The sequence below is a fragment of the Micropterus salmoides genome, unplaced genomic scaffold (assembly GCF_014851395.1).
Source record: "Micropterus salmoides isolate LMB-PRFRI ecotype aquatic unplaced genomic scaffold, ASM1485139v1 Ms_hic_scaffold_684, whole genome shotgun sequence".
Lineage (NCBI taxonomy): Eukaryota > Metazoa > Chordata > Actinopteri > Centrarchiformes > Centrarchidae > Micropterus > Micropterus salmoides.
In genome coordinates, this window is record NW_024044442.1 from 1 (window position 1) to 19,776 (window position 19,776).

The window sequence follows — 19,776 nt, forward strand, 5'->3', positions numbered from 1 at the left end:
TTGGCAGGCTGAACTTCTTCAGCTACCGCAGGAAGTACATCCTGTGCTGGGCCTTCTTGGTGAGGGAGGTGATGTTCAGCTCCCACTTGAGGTCCTGGGAGATGATGGTGCCCAGGAAGCAGGAGTCCACAGTGGTGACTGGGGAGTCACTCAGGATGATGGGGGAGGGTGGGCTGTGCTCTTTCTAAAATTCACAACCATCTCCACTGTCTTCTGAGCGTTGAGCTCCAGACTGTTCTTACTGCACCAGGTCACCAGATGGTCGATCCCCACCAGAGATGAGCCCAATGAGGGTGGTGTCATCTGCAAACTTCAGGAGCTTGACAGACTGGTGACTGGAGGTGCGGCTCTTGGTGTACAGGGAGAAGAGAAGGGGGGAAAGAACGCAGCCTTGAGGGGAACCGGTGCTGATGGTCCTGAAATCAAAGATCATGTTTTCCCAGCTTCACATGCTGCTTCCTGTCCGTCAGGAAGTCAGTGATCCACTTGCAGGTGGAGTCAGGCACGTTCAGCTGGGAGAACTTGTCCTGCAGCAGGGCCGGGATGATGGTGTTGAAAGCAGAGCTGAAATTCACAAACAGGATCCTGGTGTGGGTTCCTGGGGAGTCCAGATGCTGGAGGGCTGAAGCTGAGTGGAGGAGTCTCGGGGGAAGGTGTCCGATTGACTCTCAAAGCGGCAGCAGAATTGGTTCAGCTCATTTGCCAGGCGAGAGTCGTTTATGGAGTGGGGGACTTTGGGTTTATAGTTAGTGATCTGTCTGAACCCCCTCCAGACAGAAGTGGCGTCGTTTGCAGAGATCTGAGTACAGTCTTTTAGCTTCTTGCGCTGCCTTGCTAAACCTGTACTTTAACACCCTGCACCCGGCCCTTTCCCCACTTTAGCTGCGTTTCGACCAAAGGAATTTTACCCCGGAACTAGGAACCTTTGGAGGAACTCACTGCGTTTCCACCAAAGGGACCAGGGTCTAAATGTAGTTCTGGGGTCTTCATTTTACCCTACTCGGGGGATAGTACTTTCCAAAAGTACTGGGTACTTTGGGGGGGCTTGCCTTGCAGTGAATTTCTTAATGGGTGAGTAGAGGCTACTGGCTTTAACTGGAGAATGTCGGGTGATCCTCTCTTTTCCACCGTTGTTTGCAAACCAATAAATCACAATCAGCAGTCAAATAGCCACACATGTCTCCCCCTGTCCGCCTGAGATCAATCGTCGGCATTAAATGTAAAGCAGCCAGCCTGGGTGTGTTTACAGCGAACAGCTGATGGAGTTACTACTGGGTCCAGAGTTGTTATTTAAGTTTTCATCTGTCAGGAAGTTTCAACACAGAACTGAACTCGGTCTCCTCCTCTTCAAAACCAGCTAAACAGCTGATTACAGCAGGTAATAAAGCTCATTAAAATCACTTTCCTCCGACGCTCAGGTGACACAGACATGAGTCCTGCAGCTGATCTGCAGCTCTTGTCACTGGAAATGTTTTAATAACCTTCCAAACTGTCACGATTTTATTTTTGCATTGTTTTATCTGTGCTGGAGTTATTTTAAGAACTTGATGGTTTTATCCAGTTTGTAATCCACACGTCTTGCGGATGTCCACCTGAGATTGTATGTCGGCATTAAATTAGCTGGGAAACAGTAGCCAGCGTTCAGCAGTGTGTTTACAGCGAGCAGCTGATGGAGTTACACTAAATACTGGGTCAGAAGTTGTTGTTTTGAGTTTTCATCAGTCAGGAAGTTTCTACAAGGAGACGAAGTCAGTCTCCTCCTCTCCAAAACAAGCGGACCAGCTGATTACAGCAGGTAATTAAAGCTCATTAAACATCTCGTTCCTCCGATGCAGGCGGACACAGACATGTGCTGCCAGCTGATCTGTATCTCGATGGCTGGAAATGTAATAACCTTCCAAACTGTCGCAATTTTATTTTTGTGCTACTTTATCTGTACTGGAGTTATTTTAAGAACTTTATGGCTTTATCCAGTTTGGTCTTTGTCTCCTCCTTTTCCAACCTTAGCTGTCTGAGTTTGGCTGTAAACCAGGGTTTGTCATTGTTATAGCTCACTCACAGGTGTGTGTTGGTATACAGCTGTCCGCACAGAAACTGATGTAAGACCTCACAGCATCAATAAACTCATTGAGACTATTGGTACCTACAGCTTCACTGGTCCATTTTTTTGATATCCTCACTACATGTTTACAGAGTTTAAATTTTTGCCCATAAACAGGAATCAGGAGTGTCCCAGTGGAGCGTGTGTGACGGCGTGATAGGCACTGCTAACTGTGGTGTAGCAGTGATCTAAAGTGTTCCTCTGTCTGGTTGGACCCTTTTATAAAACTGTTATTTGGGGAGTTCTTGTCGTTGCACGTTGGCGTGCAGTGGAATATAAACACCGACCAGAGTGAATGAAGCAAACTCACGGGGGAGTAAAACGGTTTACAGTTAATGATCCAGATCAGGAGAACAGTGCTGCTGAATCACTGTCACGTTGGTACACCAGCCATTGTTAATATAAAAACAGACACCTCCACCTTTTGTTTTGCCGGATAGCACTGTGTCCGCTCTGTAGAGTTGGAAGCCTGCCAGCTGCAGCGCAGAGTCCGTTATCAGTTCACACTGCCAGGTCTCTGTGAAGCACAGAACAGAAGATGAATAAAAGTCTCTGTTTTTCCCCACCAGAAGCTGAAGTTCGTCCAGTTTGTTGCACAGTGAGAGAAATATTGCCGGTAGCAGTGTGTGGTGTCCCCGCCGGCGAAGACGAACGAGCGAACCAGCACGTTTCCCTCTGCTGCGGCGCTTTACACCCTGAACAATAGCAAGCGAGCTTCATCAAAATTTCCAATAATTCCACTGATAGCACGAGAAAAGTGGGAAATAAATCTGCTGTAGTGTTCCCCTGATGTTCATGAGCTTTTCTCTGGTGAAAGAGCACCAGGAATCACAGCTGAAAACTGAATTAACACACAAGTTTTGTGAGTTGATTTAAATTCTGGACAGAAATCGACTGCAGCCAGAGGCTACCTAGAAGGTTGAGAAAACAAATTGAAAATCTAAAAAGCCATGGCCTTGGAAATACATTGACAGTGATGTAAATTTGTATACATTTGTGGTGCATAAAACACTGACATGGGCCTTCAAATCACTGTCTTTTTAAATGAGCTGAAAAGACATCTTTTCAACTTTCACTTTCAATGAAAGCCAGTAAAATTTTGCCTGTTTCTAGTGCTCACCACTCACATCTATGATCTGTTCAGTGATACGAAAACACATTGACTTTGTTGGCAACAGTGACATCATCTTCATACATAACTAACTAGCTACCTAGCTACATCCATGAAAGGTGTGGACAGAAATGTGACCACAAAAAGGTTAATTGATTCAGAGGAAACGCTGAGTAAAGTTTACTGATCTTGTAATGTTTTCAACATCAACAATTATTTGTTGGGAAACAATGAATCCTGCTACAGTGTTTCCATTCACTCACTGCAAGTTGAGCAATTTCTTGGCCCCACAGAGATCTTCTATGGGTCAATATTTCAAGTGGTCTGTGGACCTCTGGCCACTGAAGCCTCATTGGGGACTATTCAACTCAGCGTTCAGACACCAGTCAGAGTCACTGTCTGTAACCTCCTTCTCAGCCTTGGTCCCTGTGCCACCACTTGCTTCTATTTACATTGAGACAAGAATCGATTCTCTTCACAGCACCATACCCCCTCTCTTCCCCACAGACCTGTCAGGCTAAGTGCTCCCTCCTACAAGAAATGTCATCAGTGTTTACCCAAAGCTCAAAATCTATGGCTGAATACTGCACGTTGCAAACAGTGCTAAAGACCCAAGTGAGCGAATGGTCTCGAAAACCTTGTTATTGTCGCTGCATCATTATGGCGCCACGGAGGGTGGAAAAACGAACCAGAACTGCAGCGTAGAGAACAAAGCACAGGCCTTCGCCCCGAGCTCCACAGAAGTAAATTTTTCACTACGTTATGAAGAGATAAAACAGAGCAATTTGTCTCAGAGGAGGAGATAGAAGCTGGTTAATAGAAGCAGCCAGAGGGAGAGACAGTGAGGGTGTCAAAGGAAGGGAAGTGAGGGGAGATCAAAAGAGAAGAAATGTGTGTGTGTGTGTGTGTGTGTGTAAGAGAGAGAGGGTATATCGTTCCCTGTAATAACTACAGTTTGAATGACTGATTGATGTGTTGTGACCTTTGACCCCTGCAGGACAGCACAGGCATGAAGCTGTGGAAGAAGAGGTGGTTTGTTCTGTCCGACATGTGCCTCTTCTACTACCGTGGTGAGGACACACACACACCCACACATATCCAAATCTGGGATGCAAGCAGTTTCATTAAATATGTTTGTCAAATCAAAAGCAATTCACAGTGAGAGCAGGTGCAGTCCAGGTTTTGTTTAAGGACAATTCAAGAAAACACATTCACTATTTCAAGGACCCTCCCATGTTACACCTGTTATAAGAAACATTATATATATATATAAATGGTAGCTGTGCTTTAATCTTGAGAAGCTGCAGAGCTGCGGTCTGCATTCATTCAACTTACACTGTAAATTTCCAGCTAAACTGAGGCTTTTTGAAGAGCTTTCTCTCTCTCTCTCTCTCTCGCCTGTCATTCACCGGTCTTGTGCAGAGTTTTGTGTGTATTTCATGCTGCCGACAACTGCTTGCACCTTGCGGTTCCTCGGGGGTCTATTTCAAGGTTAAAAAACCTAAAATATTCTTTGTGTGGTTCATCAACATTGATAAATTATCAGAAAGTCCCGCGAGGTGCGGACAACTCGGCACAACACCAGTGAAGCTGGGGGTCGGTCTCTTCAGCAAGTGTTCCTCTTCCGCCACCACACACACGCCACGCCTACACATGTGCACTGATGACCCAGGGTTAGGGTTACAATTTTGGATTTATTCACGCACTTTAAAAACATTTATGGAAAGTTTTATTCTTTTTATATGTTTATTTACAGCATGAAACTTTGAAATGTATATTGTAATAGGTTGTATATTAACTTATCGGGAGAAGTGGTAGTTCTATGTAAAATCAGAAGTTGAGCACCCCCATATCGCCAAAATGGCATGATCCTTGATTTGCTGCGAAGTTTCAACTGTGAGATTGACAGTCGAATCAGGCTCCGCCCATCAAAGCATTGAATCTTCAACTACAGGTGATGGTCATATAATTAGAATATCATCAAAAAGTTGATTATTTCAGTAATTCCATTCAAAAAGTGAAACTGTGTAATGTATACATTCATTCCACAGACTGATATATTTCAAGTGTTCATCCCTTTTAATTTTGATGATTATAACTGACAACTGACACCTGGTGCCACACTCTAATCAGCTAATTAACTCAACCCATTCAAAAATGTGGGGGAGATTCACAAAGAGTGGACTGCAGCTGGAGTCAGTGCTTCAAGAACCACCACGCACAGACGTATGCAAGACATGGGTTTCAGCTGTCACATTCCTTGTGTCAAGCCACTTTTGAACAAGACACAGCGTCAGAAGCGTCTCGCCTGGGCTAAAGACAAAAAGGACTGGACTGCTGCTGAGTGGTCCAAAGTTATGTTCTCTGATGAAAGTAAAATTTGCATTTCCTTTGGAAATCAAGGTCCCAGAGTCTGGAGGAAGAGAGGAGAGGCACAGAATCCATGTTGCTTGAAGTCCAGTGTAAAGTTTCCACAGTCAGTGATGGTTTGGGGTGCCATGTCATCTGCTGTGTTGGTCCGCTGTGTTTTCTGAGGTCCAAGGTCAACGCAGCCGTCTACCAGGAAGTTTTAGAGCCCTTCATGCTTCCTGCTGCTGACCAACTTTATGAGATGCAGATTTCATTTTCCAACAGGACTTGGCTCCTGCACACAGTGCCAAAGCTGCCAGTACCTGGTTTAAGGACCATGGTATCCCTGTTCTTAATTGGCCAGCAAACTGGCCTGACCTTAACCCTATAGAAATCTATGGGGTATTGTAAAGAGGATGCGATACGCCAGACCCAACAACACAGAAGAGCTGAAGGCCACTATCAGAGCAACCTGGGCTCTCATAACACCTGAGCAGTGCCACAGACTGATGGACTCCATGCCATGCCGCATTGCTGCAGTAATTCAGGCAAAAGGAGCCCCAACTAAGTATTGAGTGCTGTACATGCTCATACTTTTCATGTTCATACTTTTCAGTTGGCCAACATTTCTAAAAATCCTTTTTTTGTATTGGTCTTAAGTAATATTCTAATTTTCGGAGATACTGAATTTGGGATTTTCATTAGTTGTCAGTTTTAATCATCACAATTAAATGAAGTAAACATTTGAAATATATCAGTCTGTGTGTAATAAATGAATATAATATCCAAGTTTCACTTTTTGAATGGAATTACTGAAATAAATCAACTTTTTGATGATATTCTAATTATATGACCAGCACCTGTATTTGGGGTCAGCCCTAGTAAGTTTTATTCATCCATCCATTCATCCATCTAGTGGTGAGGGTTGCGAATTGCAACAAACTGCTCATCCCCCCCTCCCCCAGTGAAGTTTACAAAGGCACTTTCAGGTGAGGATCAAGGCTCCTCTCCACTTTGTTTAATTAATTCAATTCAATTCAATTCAATTCAATTCAATTTTATTTATATAGCGCCAAATCACAACAACAGTTATCTCACAGCGCTTTTCATAAAAGAGCAGGTCTAGACCGTACTCTGTGATGATATTTACAGAAGCCCAACAGTTCCCACCAAGAGCAAGCACTAGGCGACAGAGGCAAGGAAAAACTTCCTTTTAAGAGGCAGAAACCTCGAGCAGAACCATGGCTCAGGGTGGGCGGCCATCTGCCTCGACCGGTTGGGGTGAGAGAGAGAGAGAGAGAGAAAGAGAGAGAGAGAGAGAAAGAGAGAGAGAGAGAGAGAGAGGGATGTAAGGAGAGAGAGGGGAGGGAGGCAGCCTACACAATATACACAGAGGTACAGACAGTGAAGGTAATGTTGCTATAAACTAAATGAAAAATGGTACAGATATTTATAATAGTGTTAATGGTAACCATCGTAATGTTAATGATTATAATAACAATAAGACAGCACAACAGTCGTGCAGTAGAGGGTGTCGAGCAGGAACACGGGGCAGCAGGCGACCCGCAGCCACAGATCCAGACTCCACAGCTCCAGAGCCAGAAAACCTGCAGGAAGTGATAGGAGGAGAGAGGAGAGGGACGAGAAAGCACAAGACTACCAGAAAGGGGAGAAGTTGTGTTAGTAACATGCAATAATGGGATAAGGTTGCATACAGAGGGAGAGAAAGTAGAGGAGAGAGGAGCTCAGTGCATCATGGGAAATCCCCCGGCAGTCTAGGCCTATAGCAGCATAACTAAGGGATGGTTCAGGACTACCTGAGCCAGCCCTAACTATAAGCTTTATCAAAGAGGAAAGTCTTAAGCCTACTCTTAAATGTGGAGATGGTGTCTGCCTCCTGAACCCAAACTGGAACCTGGTTCCACAGGAGAGGAGCTTGATAGCTGAACGCTCTGGCTCCTAGTCTACTTTTGGAGACTCTAGGAACCACAAGTAACCCTGCATTCTGGGAGCGCAGTGCTCTGGTGGGGTAGTAAGGTACTATGAGCTCTTTAAGATAAGATGGTGCCTGACCATTAAGAGCTTTGTAGGTAAGAAGAATGATTTTAAATTCTATTCTGGATTTTACTGGAAGCCAATGCAAAGAAGCTAAAACAGGAGAAATGTGATCTCTTTTCCTGGTTCCTGTCAGAACACGTGCTGCAGCATTCTGGATCAGCTGAAGAGTCTTAATGGACTTTTTCGAGCAGCCTGATAATAAGGAATTGCAGTAATCCAGCCTAGAAGTAACAAATGCATGGACTAGTTTTTCTGCATCATTTTTAGACAGGATGTTCCTGATTTTCGCAATATTACGTAGGTGAAAAAAGGCGGTCCTTGAAATTTGCTTAATGTGGACTTAAACGACATGTCCTGATCAAAGATAACTCCAAGATTCCTCACAGTGGTGCTGGAGGCCAAGGCGATGCCATCCAGGGAAACTATATCTTTAGATAATGCGTCACGGAGGTGCTTAGGCCCCAGAACAATAACTTCAGTTTTATCTGAGTTTAACATAGAAAATTACAGCTCATCCAGGTTTTAACATCCTGAAGGCACATTTGAAGTTTAGCTAACTGATGAGTTTCATCTGGCTTGATCGATAGATATAACTGAGTATCATCTGCATAACAATGAAAGCTTATGGAATGTTTCCTGATAATATTGCCTAAAGGAAGCATATATAAAGTGAAGAGGATTGGTCCAAGGACAGATCCTTGAGGAACTCCATGAGTAACTTTGGCGTGCATGGAGGACTCATCGTTAACATGTACAAACTGAAATCGATCTGATAAATAGGACTTAAACCAGCTTAGAGCGGTTCCTTTAATGCCAATGAAATATTCCAGTCTCTGCAATAGGATCTGATGGTCAATGGTATCAAATGCAGCACTAAGATCTAATAAAACCAGTACAGAGACAAGTCCTTTGTCTGATGCAATAAGGAGGTCATTAGTAATTTTCACCAGTGCTGTCTCTGTGCTATGATGAGCTCTAAATCCTGACTGAAAATCCTCAAATAAACTATTGCTCTGTAGAAAGTCACACAGCTGTTTAGCAACTGCTTTCTCCAGAACCTTAGAGAGAAATGGAAGGTTAGATATAGGTCTATAGTTTGATAAAACATCCGGATCAAGTTTGGGCTTTTTCAGAAGAGGTTTAATTACAGCTACTTTAAAGTACTGTGGTACATAGCCTGTTGATAAAGATAGATTGATCATATCTAGTATAGAGGTGCTGACTAAGGGTAAAACATCTTTAAGCAGCCTAGTCGGGATGGGGTCTAAGAGGCAGGTTGATGGTTTAGATGAAGAAATTATTGAAGTTAGTTGGTAAAGATTGAGGGAAGCAAAACAGTCTAAACATGTATCTGGTTCTACAGCTGTTTCTAAGGTTCCTGAGTTAGAGATAAGTCGGTGCCAGTTGAGGGCAGGTCTTGGTGAATTTTGTCTCTAATAGCTAGAATTTTATCATTAAAGAAGCTCATGAAGTCGTAACTACTGAGAGCTATGGGAATACTTGGCTCAATAGAGCTGTGACTCTCTGTCAGCCTGGCTACAGTGCTGAAAAGAAACCTGGGGTTGTTCCTATTTTCCTCTATTAATGACGAGTAGTACGCTGCTCTGGCATTACGGAGGGCCTTCCTATAAGTTTTAAGACTATCTTGCCAAATTAAACGAGAATTTTCCACTTTGGTGGAACGCCAATTCCTCTCAAGTTTCCGTGATATTTGCTTTAATTTGCGAGTTTCAGTATTATACCATGGAGCTAACCGTCTTTGTTTTAGTATTTTCTTTTTTAGAGGGGCTACAGAGTCGAGTGTCATTCGCAGCGAGCCAGCAGCACTATCAACAAGATGATCGATTTGGGAGGGACTGAAATTAGCATAGGAGTCCTCCGTTACTTTGTGACTAGATAATGTATTTAGAGCTGATGGAATCGCATCCTTAAATTTAGCTATAGCACTATCAGACAGACATCTTGTATAGAAATTTTTGCCCAATGGCGAGTAGTTCAGCAATACAAACTCAAAAGTTATCAAACAGTGGTCGGATAAAGAGGGATTCTGTGGGAACACCACTAAATGTTCAATTTCAATACCATACACCAAAACAAGGTCAGGGTGTGGTTAAAACAGTGAGTCGGTTCATGAACACTCTGAGAGAAGCCGATGGAATCTAACAAAGAGATAAACGCAGTACTGAAGCTGTCATTCTCAACATCTACATGAATATTAAAATCCCCTACAATAATAACTTTGTCCGTTTTAAGGACTAAAGTTGACAAAAACTCTGCAAATTCAGATAAGAATTCAGAATACGGGCCAGGTGCTCGGTACACTATAACAAAAGAATTGGTTGCAGTGATTTCCAACTTGGGTGCGAAAGACTAAGAACAAGACTTTCAAATGAGTTATAGTTTAGTTTAGGTTTAGAGCTGATTATAGGCTAGAGTCGAAGATAGCTGCAACTCCACCTCCTCGGCCTGTGCCTCGAGGAATGTGAGTATTAATATGACTGGGAGGGGTGGATTCATTTAGGCTAACATATTCTCCATCACCCAGCCAGGTTTCAGTAAGACCAAATAAATCAATATCATAATCTGATATTAGTTCATTTACTAGTACACCTTTAGAAGAGAGAGATCTGATGTTTAAGAGTCCACATTTAACTCTCCTATTTGTTTGCACTATTGCTCTTGTGGTTTTAATTTTTATAAGGTTTTTATGCACAGCTCCTCTTCTGTTTACCTTTTTAAATAATTTCGATGGTCGGGGGACAGACACCGTCACTATAGGTTTTCACTAAGTAACTCCTGAAATGGAGGAGCAGAGAAGTGTGTTAGACTGCGACTCTGCGTAGGGTTTTGGGTGGGTAACTGCTGAAAAAGAAGGGCAGAGAAGTGTGTTAAACTGCGACTCTGCCTCCTGGTCTCAACTCTGGGTTGTCATGGATTTGGTCCACTAATAAACTTGGCCAGATTTCTAGAAATGAGAGCTGCTCCTTCCCAAGTGGGATGGATGCCGTCTCTCCGGATCAGACCAGGTCTTCCCCAGAAAGTCTGCCAATGATCAACAAAGCCCACATCGTTTGCTGGACACCACCTCGACAACCAGCGGCGGAATGACGACATGCGGCTATACATGTCATCACTGGTCAGATTTGGCAGGGGTCCAGAGAAAACTACGGTGTCCGACATTGTTTTTGCATATGTACACACCGACTCAACATTAATCTTAGTGACCTCCGATTGGCGTAACCGGGAGTCATTACCGCCGACGTGAATAACAATCTTACTGTATTTACGTTTATCCTTAGCCAGCAGTTTCAAATAAGACTCAATGTCGCCCGCTCTGGCCCCAGGGATGCACTTAACTATGGCCGCTGGCTTCGCTAAATTCACGTTTCTCAAAATGGAGCTGCCAATGATCAGAGTTGGTTTCTCAGCGGGTGTGTCGCTGAGTGGGGAAAATCTGTTAGAAACGTGAACAGGTTGATGATGCCCCGTGGACTTTGAATGCTTACTATTCCTCCTTCGGACAGTCACCCAGCCCCCCTTTCCTGGCTGCACAGGGGATGCCGGAGGACGGCTACCAGAGGCTAACTCAGGCCGTTCCGCACCGACTACCGGGGACTGGCTAGCTACAGTAGCTAAAGACTGATCTACCAGGGGTGCGGAGCCGGACTTCTAACTCACCGCCTCCATGTCTATAAATAAACTACACTTATTACATGTACCATTACCGCTAAAGGAGGCAGAGGAGTAACTAAACATCTGACACACCGAGCAGGAGAAAGTAGGAGAGAGAGAGGGGAGAAGGAGAAGCCATCGCTAGCTGCTAAGCTAAAGTCGCTAACGGCTAAGCTAAAGTACTGTAGCGTCAGTTACCAAAACTTTAGAACAACTATGAGATTGAACAGCAGTCACTAAAAGATGGAAAGAACTGTGAGTGCTTAGGCAAAATTACTGTAAAGAATAAGTGTTTAGCGAACAGTTGGCCGCTGTAATCTAACAAATGTAACTGTTATTTAGCGAGAGCAGCACAACACGGTACCAACACACAAGCACCGGAAACGGAAATGAGTCGACACGCTTACCGCAATACGTCAGCACGTCATGCAGTCCCAAACTGCCACATCTATCGATAATTAGATAAGCAATCTGCAAATCTTACCAAAATGTATTTTTTATTGTTATGTTAATTATCAAATTACACCTTTGTGTGCACAGTAGCAAAGCAATAGCCTACAAACAAATATGTTTTGTTTGTTTTTTGCAAATTCTGAAAGTAAGTATTTTTGGTCACTTGATAGGCACACAGTCTTATTATTGAAATGTTGTTAGCAGTAAAAATAAATGAGTTTTTTCCACCAGGGCAGTAAAATGTGAAGTTTAGCTGGATGGTCTGCTACCGTTTTATTGCCATTAATATTCATCAGCTGTTTGTCTTGTGAACGTAACCAGCACATTTCTGTCCACTTAGCAAAGCCAAAACACAGCATTGGAGAATGACATTACATGAAATTACAATCCAACTACATATTTTACACCACTGACAAGAGAAACACTTCTCTCTGTGATTATGCCCATCTTAGCTAAAGATATCAAATAATTTTCATTTGGACTAACTTAATTACCTGTCCAGCAGAAAACAGGCAACCTTAGCACCGCTTTGAAAACATCTGTCCCACATCAGAGCCTTCCATCTGGGAAAATCCACAACGATTATGTCCTTGATTTCTGCCGTCATTGGTCCCCAATTCATCTAGCTTCATCATGAAGATTCACGCTCCGTCTGCTCATGCTAAATAATAGGTGTGCTCCTCCATTTGTACAAATTTCACGTCTGTTCTTTCTTCTAATAAACCAGATGACTACTCAGAGACTGTTTATTTTTATAACTTCTTCTTCATACGCATTCAACGTAGTGACGAGCATCTACACTGCCGGAATTATACATGAAGAAGAAGAACAACTTAGTGATGAAACACGCTCTGTGCTAGTCTGTTTTGGGCTACTATAGAAACATGGCGACCTTTATACAGCACTGAAAACATAGTTATGGATCTTATATTGCATTTCTGTCAATAGAGCATCAGAAATATTACACACTGAACCTTTAAAGGATAACTGCTCAGAAAACATAACTGTCAGCTAATTAACGACAAACACGGAACATGAAGCAGATATGTATCATTAGTTCAGCAGGTAAGTTGTGGTTTATGAGAAATAGACACACAGCAAGATAAAGGCAAAGGAACTGGTATTAGACTGTTACATGGTATCCACAGAGACCCTGAGTTTAAGTTTAGTTTAGAGGTAGGCAGCGTGACCCTGGGCTACAAAGCATTGTTCAAACCAGAAAATTTTCTGCTCAGAATCCCAGGTTTTAAAGATTCCAAATATGCCACCACGAGTTAAAAGACAATTATGCACAGTTTTAGGGCTGAATTACAAAAAATATATATGTTTTGTCATAAGTGGTATCTAGCCATGCTTTGAGTTTGAAAGATCTCCATTAGCCGTTTCTGCCTCCCACTCAATACAATGGAAGTGAATGGAATTTTGTTAGTGGTGCTCACATCATTGAAAAGTACAGTTTACATTTCGCTGAGCTCATGTAACTTCAGCGAGGTGGTGTGACAAGCAGATAACAGATGAGACACTATCACAATGTTTTAATGTTGTTTTTATTACTTAATCAATCGCAGTGGGTAAAGTCAAGGTTCAGGAGGTCAGGTGTTCTTGCCTGTTAAAAGTGTTTGTTCTTGCTTTCACTCACAGCTGCGACGCTCGCACTGCAGCACCTCTAATTTAGAACTTTACATTCTATAGCTCATCTGTTCCTTCTTCGTGTCTCCTAAACCCTTGAGAGAGATTTTTCCATCTCCAAATTGACAAATTAGCCACTCTCAGAGCGCAATCAGCAGCCGCTTTCATGACAAACCCAGGGGAAAATTGGATGTTTAGTGGCTTAGCCAGCCAAAGACGAGAGAGGGGAGGTGTTCTTGGGAAGGACAATGACGTGCTCAGCTTTCCGATAATCTCTTCATTTTTTATTATTTTTTTCTTCTGCTTGCTCTATCACTTTATTTTAAGCACCATCTGTCATTCAGGTTGGGAGGTGTTTGCAGAGCTTGGAGTTGTACAAACTACTTGTTGTATGAGCAAAGGCGATAAGCATCCCTGTTACTGTAAATCTCAGCAAGATTAATTCAGTGTGTTTACAAGCACTCTAATAATTCCATTATTACCAGAGTGAGGCGATGCACTGATGATTACAGCTGTCATGTTAACACATGAAGCGTGTGTAGTTAACATACAGTGTAACAACATGTAGTGCTGTACTACTTCAAAAGTAGAGCTGGAAGTTATGAAATGGATTATTTAATGGATTTGCTTTACACCATCCCCCACCATCCCCGACCATTATCTTGAAATAACTGTAACAACATATGGTTCTAATGTCTTGTGTGCCCACAGGTGAAAAATATCAATCTGCTCCAGAGATGCCCAAAAGTACAATAAGTATAGAATCTGGTTGTAACAGAATTATCATTCGATCAAATTTTTATCTTTATTAAAGAATTTGCTGTTACAGTATGTGTGTACGTAGACTCATCTAAACAAACATCCCGAAACATTAGTGAACCTGCTGTACAACATGTCGATCGCTCTGAAAAAGTCTTCTTAAAAGAAAACACCCACTCACTGCAGTGTATACCTCCAGCATATCTCTGCATGCCAGCTTACTTATTCCTTCTTTTTCTTACTCTGTGTATGTGTGTGTGTGTTCTGTATCTCAATAATTCAGCGGCAGGGATCGGAGCGGAGGAGCTGCAGGGCTCACTGTGCAGGCTCAGCTAAAGCAAACAGCAGCACCGGCTGCAGGCACTGTAGGTTTTTGCTGCAGCTGGTGCAGCAGACACTGTGCTGCCTGTAGTTTGTAGCCTGTAAGCTTCCATCAAAACAAAGTTGTTCTATACAGAGCACAGAGAGGCAGTAGAAGGATGCCGTAATCTGTTCAGATTGTTGTTTCAAAGGTTTTTTGGATGTGACACCAGTAAATATTTGCTTCAATAGAGGAGTCAACTGTAATGCACTCATTGCTGCATTTCACATATTTTGTGCTTTGCAGCTGGTTTTCACAGTGAAATGTGAAAGCAGCCCGAGAGTCTGTCCTTAGCTGTATGTGTGTACGCAGTTCCACACTGTGCACCACACACAGGGAGGGAAACAAGATCATAGTTTATACAGAAAGCAGGTCAAGCTGGTATGAACGTCCAATCACATCATTCTCTCTCTGTCTCTGTGGTCTGATAAGACTGATCAATTTTCAATTCAATTCAATTCAAATTAGCTTTATTGGCATGAATGTGTAACAACAATATTGCCAAAGCATCATACATACAACATAGGAACACTTACATCCATACATTTCATTAAACAAGTAATTAAAGTGTATGTGTGTTTGTGTTAAAAAAATAAAAATATATAAAAAAAAAATACAATAAACAAAACAGTAAGCATGCGTGTGTGTGTTAAAAAAATAAAATAAAATAAAACAGTAAGCGCGTGTGTGTTTTGTTAAAAAATAAAAATATATTAAAATTAAAATAAATAAATAAAACAGTAAGCGTGTGTGTGCGTGTGTGTGTTAAAAACTAAAAATATATTAAAAATAAAATAAATAAATAAAACAGTAAGTGTATGTGTGTGTGTGTGTGTGTGTGTTAAAAAAATAAAATGAAACAGTAAGCGTGTGTGTGTTTGTGTTAAAAATAAAAATATATTAAATTAAAATAAATAAATAAAACAGTAAGCGTGTGTGTGCGTGTGTGTGTTAAAAAATAAAGATATATAAAATAAATAAATAAATAAATAAAACAGTAACGTGTGTGTGTTACCATCATCATCTGTCATTCATCACACTGTAGACCAGATAAAGGTAGACCTCCTTCTTGTAACAGTTAAAGCCAAACAAACAAACAAACGTAAAAATATCAGGCCTAGCAAACCTGAAGATTTAGTGTTATGTGTTACCAATTAAATTCCTTATTTGATCTACAGATAATTTGTTACTGAACCTGAGCCTGATAGATCCAGACTCCACTTAGTTTAGTGTAGGTCGATTGGAATGCAAGTGTTCCACTCTAATACGTCAACATATTTCTATTCTTCTGATTTCTTTGGTGAAGATGAGAAAGAGGATAGCATCCTGGGAAGTATCCTGCTTCCCAGCTTCCACATCTCCATGTTGTCGGTGGATGACCACATCAGCAGGAAATACGCCTTCAAGGTAAAACACAAGTGTCGTGACAAAAAGGTTTGGGGACGGTATGCACATTCACTGCACCAAAAGAAATAGCCCCTTCATGTTGAGGAAAAGTAATGCAGCTTGTTAATCAGTGAGCTTTAGAGGTATTGGTAGGTGTGTCATGCTAACTGATTCCTCTACTTCCAGGCTTTATGCCTGCAGGCAAAAGCAGAGAACCACATCATGACATATAGGAAGTTAGCTGGGCACCTCAGTGTCATTCTTCACACGCACACTCACTCATACTGTACATAAACACGCTCCTCTGCCAGGAATGATGTAAAGACTCTGCTGGTTTCTCATGGTCACCATCCAGCACTGTTTTTCACACTGCTGTTGTGTCTCCTCTCTCTGGCCCTCTCTCTCTCTGTCTCCTCCTCCTCCTACTGTTTATCTCTCTCTCACTGTCATTATTACCCCCCCTCCGTACTCTGCTAGGCCACTCACCCCAACATGCGGACCTATTATTTCTGCACTGACACAGCCAAAGAGATGGAGTCCTGGATGAAAGTTATGACGGATGCTGCCCTCGTTCACACTGAACCTGTCAGAAGGTCAGTACTCACTACAGGGAGGTGCCCACACACAAATGAAATATGAGACACACAATCACCATGGTGCAACCAAATATTTAGATTCTCCAGATTAGAGTGCTCTAATATTCATGTCCTGTGTCCTGTGCTCTAATGTCATGTCCTTGCCTTGTTAAGAGTTCCCTCTTATTCACTCCTCAACTAAGAGACACAGTATACAGGGTAATATTGTGTTCCATGAAGGAGCTCATCATATTCACAGTTCATTTATTACACTGAGTGACAGGACCATAATTTAAAAGGGAAAGCATTTTGTGACATATGTTGGATTGAATAAACTGGCAGCAGACTGCAGGGACACAGTCCTCCTCCCAGTAGCATTTTTTTTTATACAAAGGTATAAAAAGAGATTAAAAAATGGCAGTTTTCCTTCTTTAATCACTGATTTAATGCAGCTTGATTTACATTTTTGTGTTAAGGGGTTACGCCCATGGTTTGAATTACGGGGGGGATCGGGGAGGTCTGACCCCCCCCTAGTTAAGGCTTGGACCCCCCTAAAAGAGGCAAAAACAACAGTTCAGGGGGGTCTTTCATACCTGTATTTGTAAATATTACAATATATTTCCCATACTCATGCCTTATATTCAAGAATCTTAAAATACGATTTCAGACACCCCTAAAATAGACCATTTCCAAACTTTGACGTTAGTTGAACATCTGTCTACCCACATCACTCGCACCTGCAGCTGCTCCTGTCCAGTCAACCACACGCTGGTGGTTACACTGTAGGTTAATGTCAGTAGTTTGCTATCTAGCTGCTTTAAGACACTTTCCTACCTTCAGAGTTTCATAATTAGCATTTCTTTTACTTAAAATTAGCCATCTAATGTTAGCTAGCTGAGAGCCCATCTAATATTTTATCTAATTGTCAGCTCACACTGGCGCTCAGGCATGAGCAGTGAAATTGATTAGTTATTGTAGAGAAACATTTTGACTTCAATATAGAGTTTATTATTTCATTTGAAATCTTTTGTGAGTCTTTTTAAAATAAGCAGCCATATGTTTTCACTCTGGAATTCAGAAGTTTTACCTGCCCCGGTAAATGTTCAAATCCAGGTTTGTTATTTCAAATTTATTCAGTTTCAGTTTTTTTATGTAACGCCAATTCAAAAGTCATCTCATTGCACTTTTTATACAGAGCAGGGAAGAGATCCAACAATCCCCAAAACCCCAATAATGTCTGACTACTGCTTTATTGAACATTATATTACATTGTATTCACAGTCAACATGAGCAAGAGGAAAGAAGATATTTGCAAAAATAGATTAAGTTGAAACTTTAAAGTTAAAATGATAAGAATTAGGAATTAGAGATGATAATGCAGCCTAAGTTTTATGGTTGTGTCTTTGGTTCTGGTTCAGCATTGTGTGGGTCTGTGTTTCAGCGTTTTGGTGGTCTGCTGTTGTGTGGTATGAGGCACCCATCAACTGGTGGAATGAATTTGACTTATCATCTACAGTGAACTGGCTAAAACCTTCACTGAGAATGAACGAGTTAGCAGTTAGAGTTAGTATGCGGTATTCAAAAACATTGCAGTCTCTCTTTTTGCTTTAAGGTGTGTGTGTTTATGTTGCTTATACATCCAAGTGTTGTCTGCCTTGGTGATGCTTTATTCTGCTATGGACAATAGAAAGCTATTTGATTTATGCATGTTGCACATGTTGCAGTATTCATAGCCCTTTGTATTTATTGTAAGTCATTTTTGTTTCATTCTCTCACTGTTGTACTCCTTTTCTGGGTTTTGTGTCTATGTGACTAATTAGAACAATATTTTTTGAAATTGTTCCAGTATTGAGCGAGCAGCAGTGACACAGGACTGCAACGGTCAGAGTCTGTCTACTAAAAAGCTGACAGGCTCAAATTTTTATTAAGTGTCAAGTGACAACATGATGCAAAGTATCCCTACAGACTTTTTTTAAAAGAAAAATCCTTTTTGTTTAACCAGAAACAGTCAACGTCACCAGACTCCTTTGACAAAAAATAAAAAGCTAACAGGTAGGTGGTGCCAGACCAGCCACTCCTATCTTTTGGGAGGTACTACTGTATAATGAGGCAATTGCCCGCAAGGATTACATTGCAGTCATGTTTCACTTCTGCTGACTTGCTCAATACCGGACCAATTTCAAAAAGGGTTGTCCAAATTAGTCACATACACACAAAAACATGGGAAAACAGGGTCTAGGTTTAAAATAACAAAGTTACCCTTTGGGGCTACAGTTTTGGTGGTAGAAAAGAAAGGTTTGACCTCCAAATAAAGGGGTTTAGATCGTCTAGTAAAGATGTTTGCTTGTTTACTTGTCTGATCTAACTGATCATCTGACTGCCCATGTTTTTTGTCATAGGGATGTTGCGATGAAGCGTCAGAAGATTGCTAAATTAAAAACGTTTGAAAGTTAGAAAAACTGCTTATTCTCCATCCTACACAATAGTATCCCATATACAGTAGATTGTGTACAGTGTGTGCTTGATCTAATGTTTTCAGTGAGCATCACACTGAGGGAAATATTTTCAGCTTTAAAGTATTGGATGTAAATATGAAGTTAGCTGCAACCCTAACGACCATAATTATTCCTTGTTAACACAGTACCCAGTTGGCCAGGACTCCCTGCACTGTCAGGGATTTCTGACAGAGATCAGAAAAGTCTAAGAAGTGGAAGGCCAGAAAGGAATGATGACCGAGATAGAATGTCTGTCAGACAAACATAGGACTTCTGACACTTAAGTCATCTTTCAAATCTCATAGAAAACTCTTTCCTTTATTCTTTGTCACATTCCTGTCTTTCTTTCATCCCAGACTGGACAAGTTGAAAGTGGACCAACGGACACCTCAGGAGTTGAACAACTTACTGAACCACAGAGTCCTGACCCGGCCCGAGATCCAGAACAATGAACGCAACCGTGAGCCAGTGCGACAACACTCCCTATCTCGGGCTGACGACAAACGACAAAAAGACGTAGAGACGCACAATGGCCAGAGGGAGCGTGAGTACTACACCTTACAAGAGACGGGGAGAGGTTCTCCTTGAAGAAAGACGGCGTCAGCTACATGCTTCAGAAGGACGGAGAGAGGTATCTCCTCCACAAGGATGGAGAGAAGTACCTGTTGCGAAAAGATGGGGAGAAATCCTTGCTGCAGAAAGACGGAGAGGTGTGCACCATTCACAGGGATCTGAAGAAGTACGCTGTGCAGAAAGTAGACGAAAAGTATACAGTGACGCCAGCAGAAGACAAATACGCTCCATCTAACAATGGAGAGAAGTACCTG

The 19,776-nt window shown here is 41.9% G+C and overlaps 1 protein-coding gene across 1 annotated transcript; it reads left to right on the forward strand.

Annotated features, from left to right (window-relative positions):
• The first annotated feature begins 4,121 nt into the window (after window positions 1–4,121).
• LOC119891060 (pleckstrin homology domain-containing family A member 5-like) lies at window positions 4,122–19,537 on the forward strand. Its single transcript, XM_038702392.1, has 4 exons — window positions 4,122–4,282; window positions 15,800–15,900; window positions 16,357–16,472; window positions 19,306–19,537. The coding sequence occupies exons 1-4, from the start codon at window positions 4,222–4,224 to the stop codon at window positions 19,535–19,537; spliced, it is 510 nt and encodes a 169-aa protein (XP_038558320.1). The 5' UTR covers window positions 4,122–4,221.
• The last annotated feature ends 239 nt before the right edge of the window (window positions 19,538–19,776 follow it).

Bases quoted from the DNA above. Each gene is read 5' to 3' on its own strand.
- LOC119891060 (XM_038702392.1), top strand. From the start codon at position 4,222: ATGAAGCTGTGGAAGAAGAGGTGGTTTGTTCTGTCCGACATGTGCCTC. The intron at 15,901-16,356 runs GTAAAACACAAG...GTACTCTGCTAG, and splicing joins GCAGGAAATACGCCTTCAAG to GCCACTCACCCCAACATGCG. The intron at 16,473-19,305 runs GTCAGTACTCAC...CTTTCATCCCAG, and splicing joins CACACTGAACCTGTCAGAAG to ACTGGACAAGTTGAAAGTGG.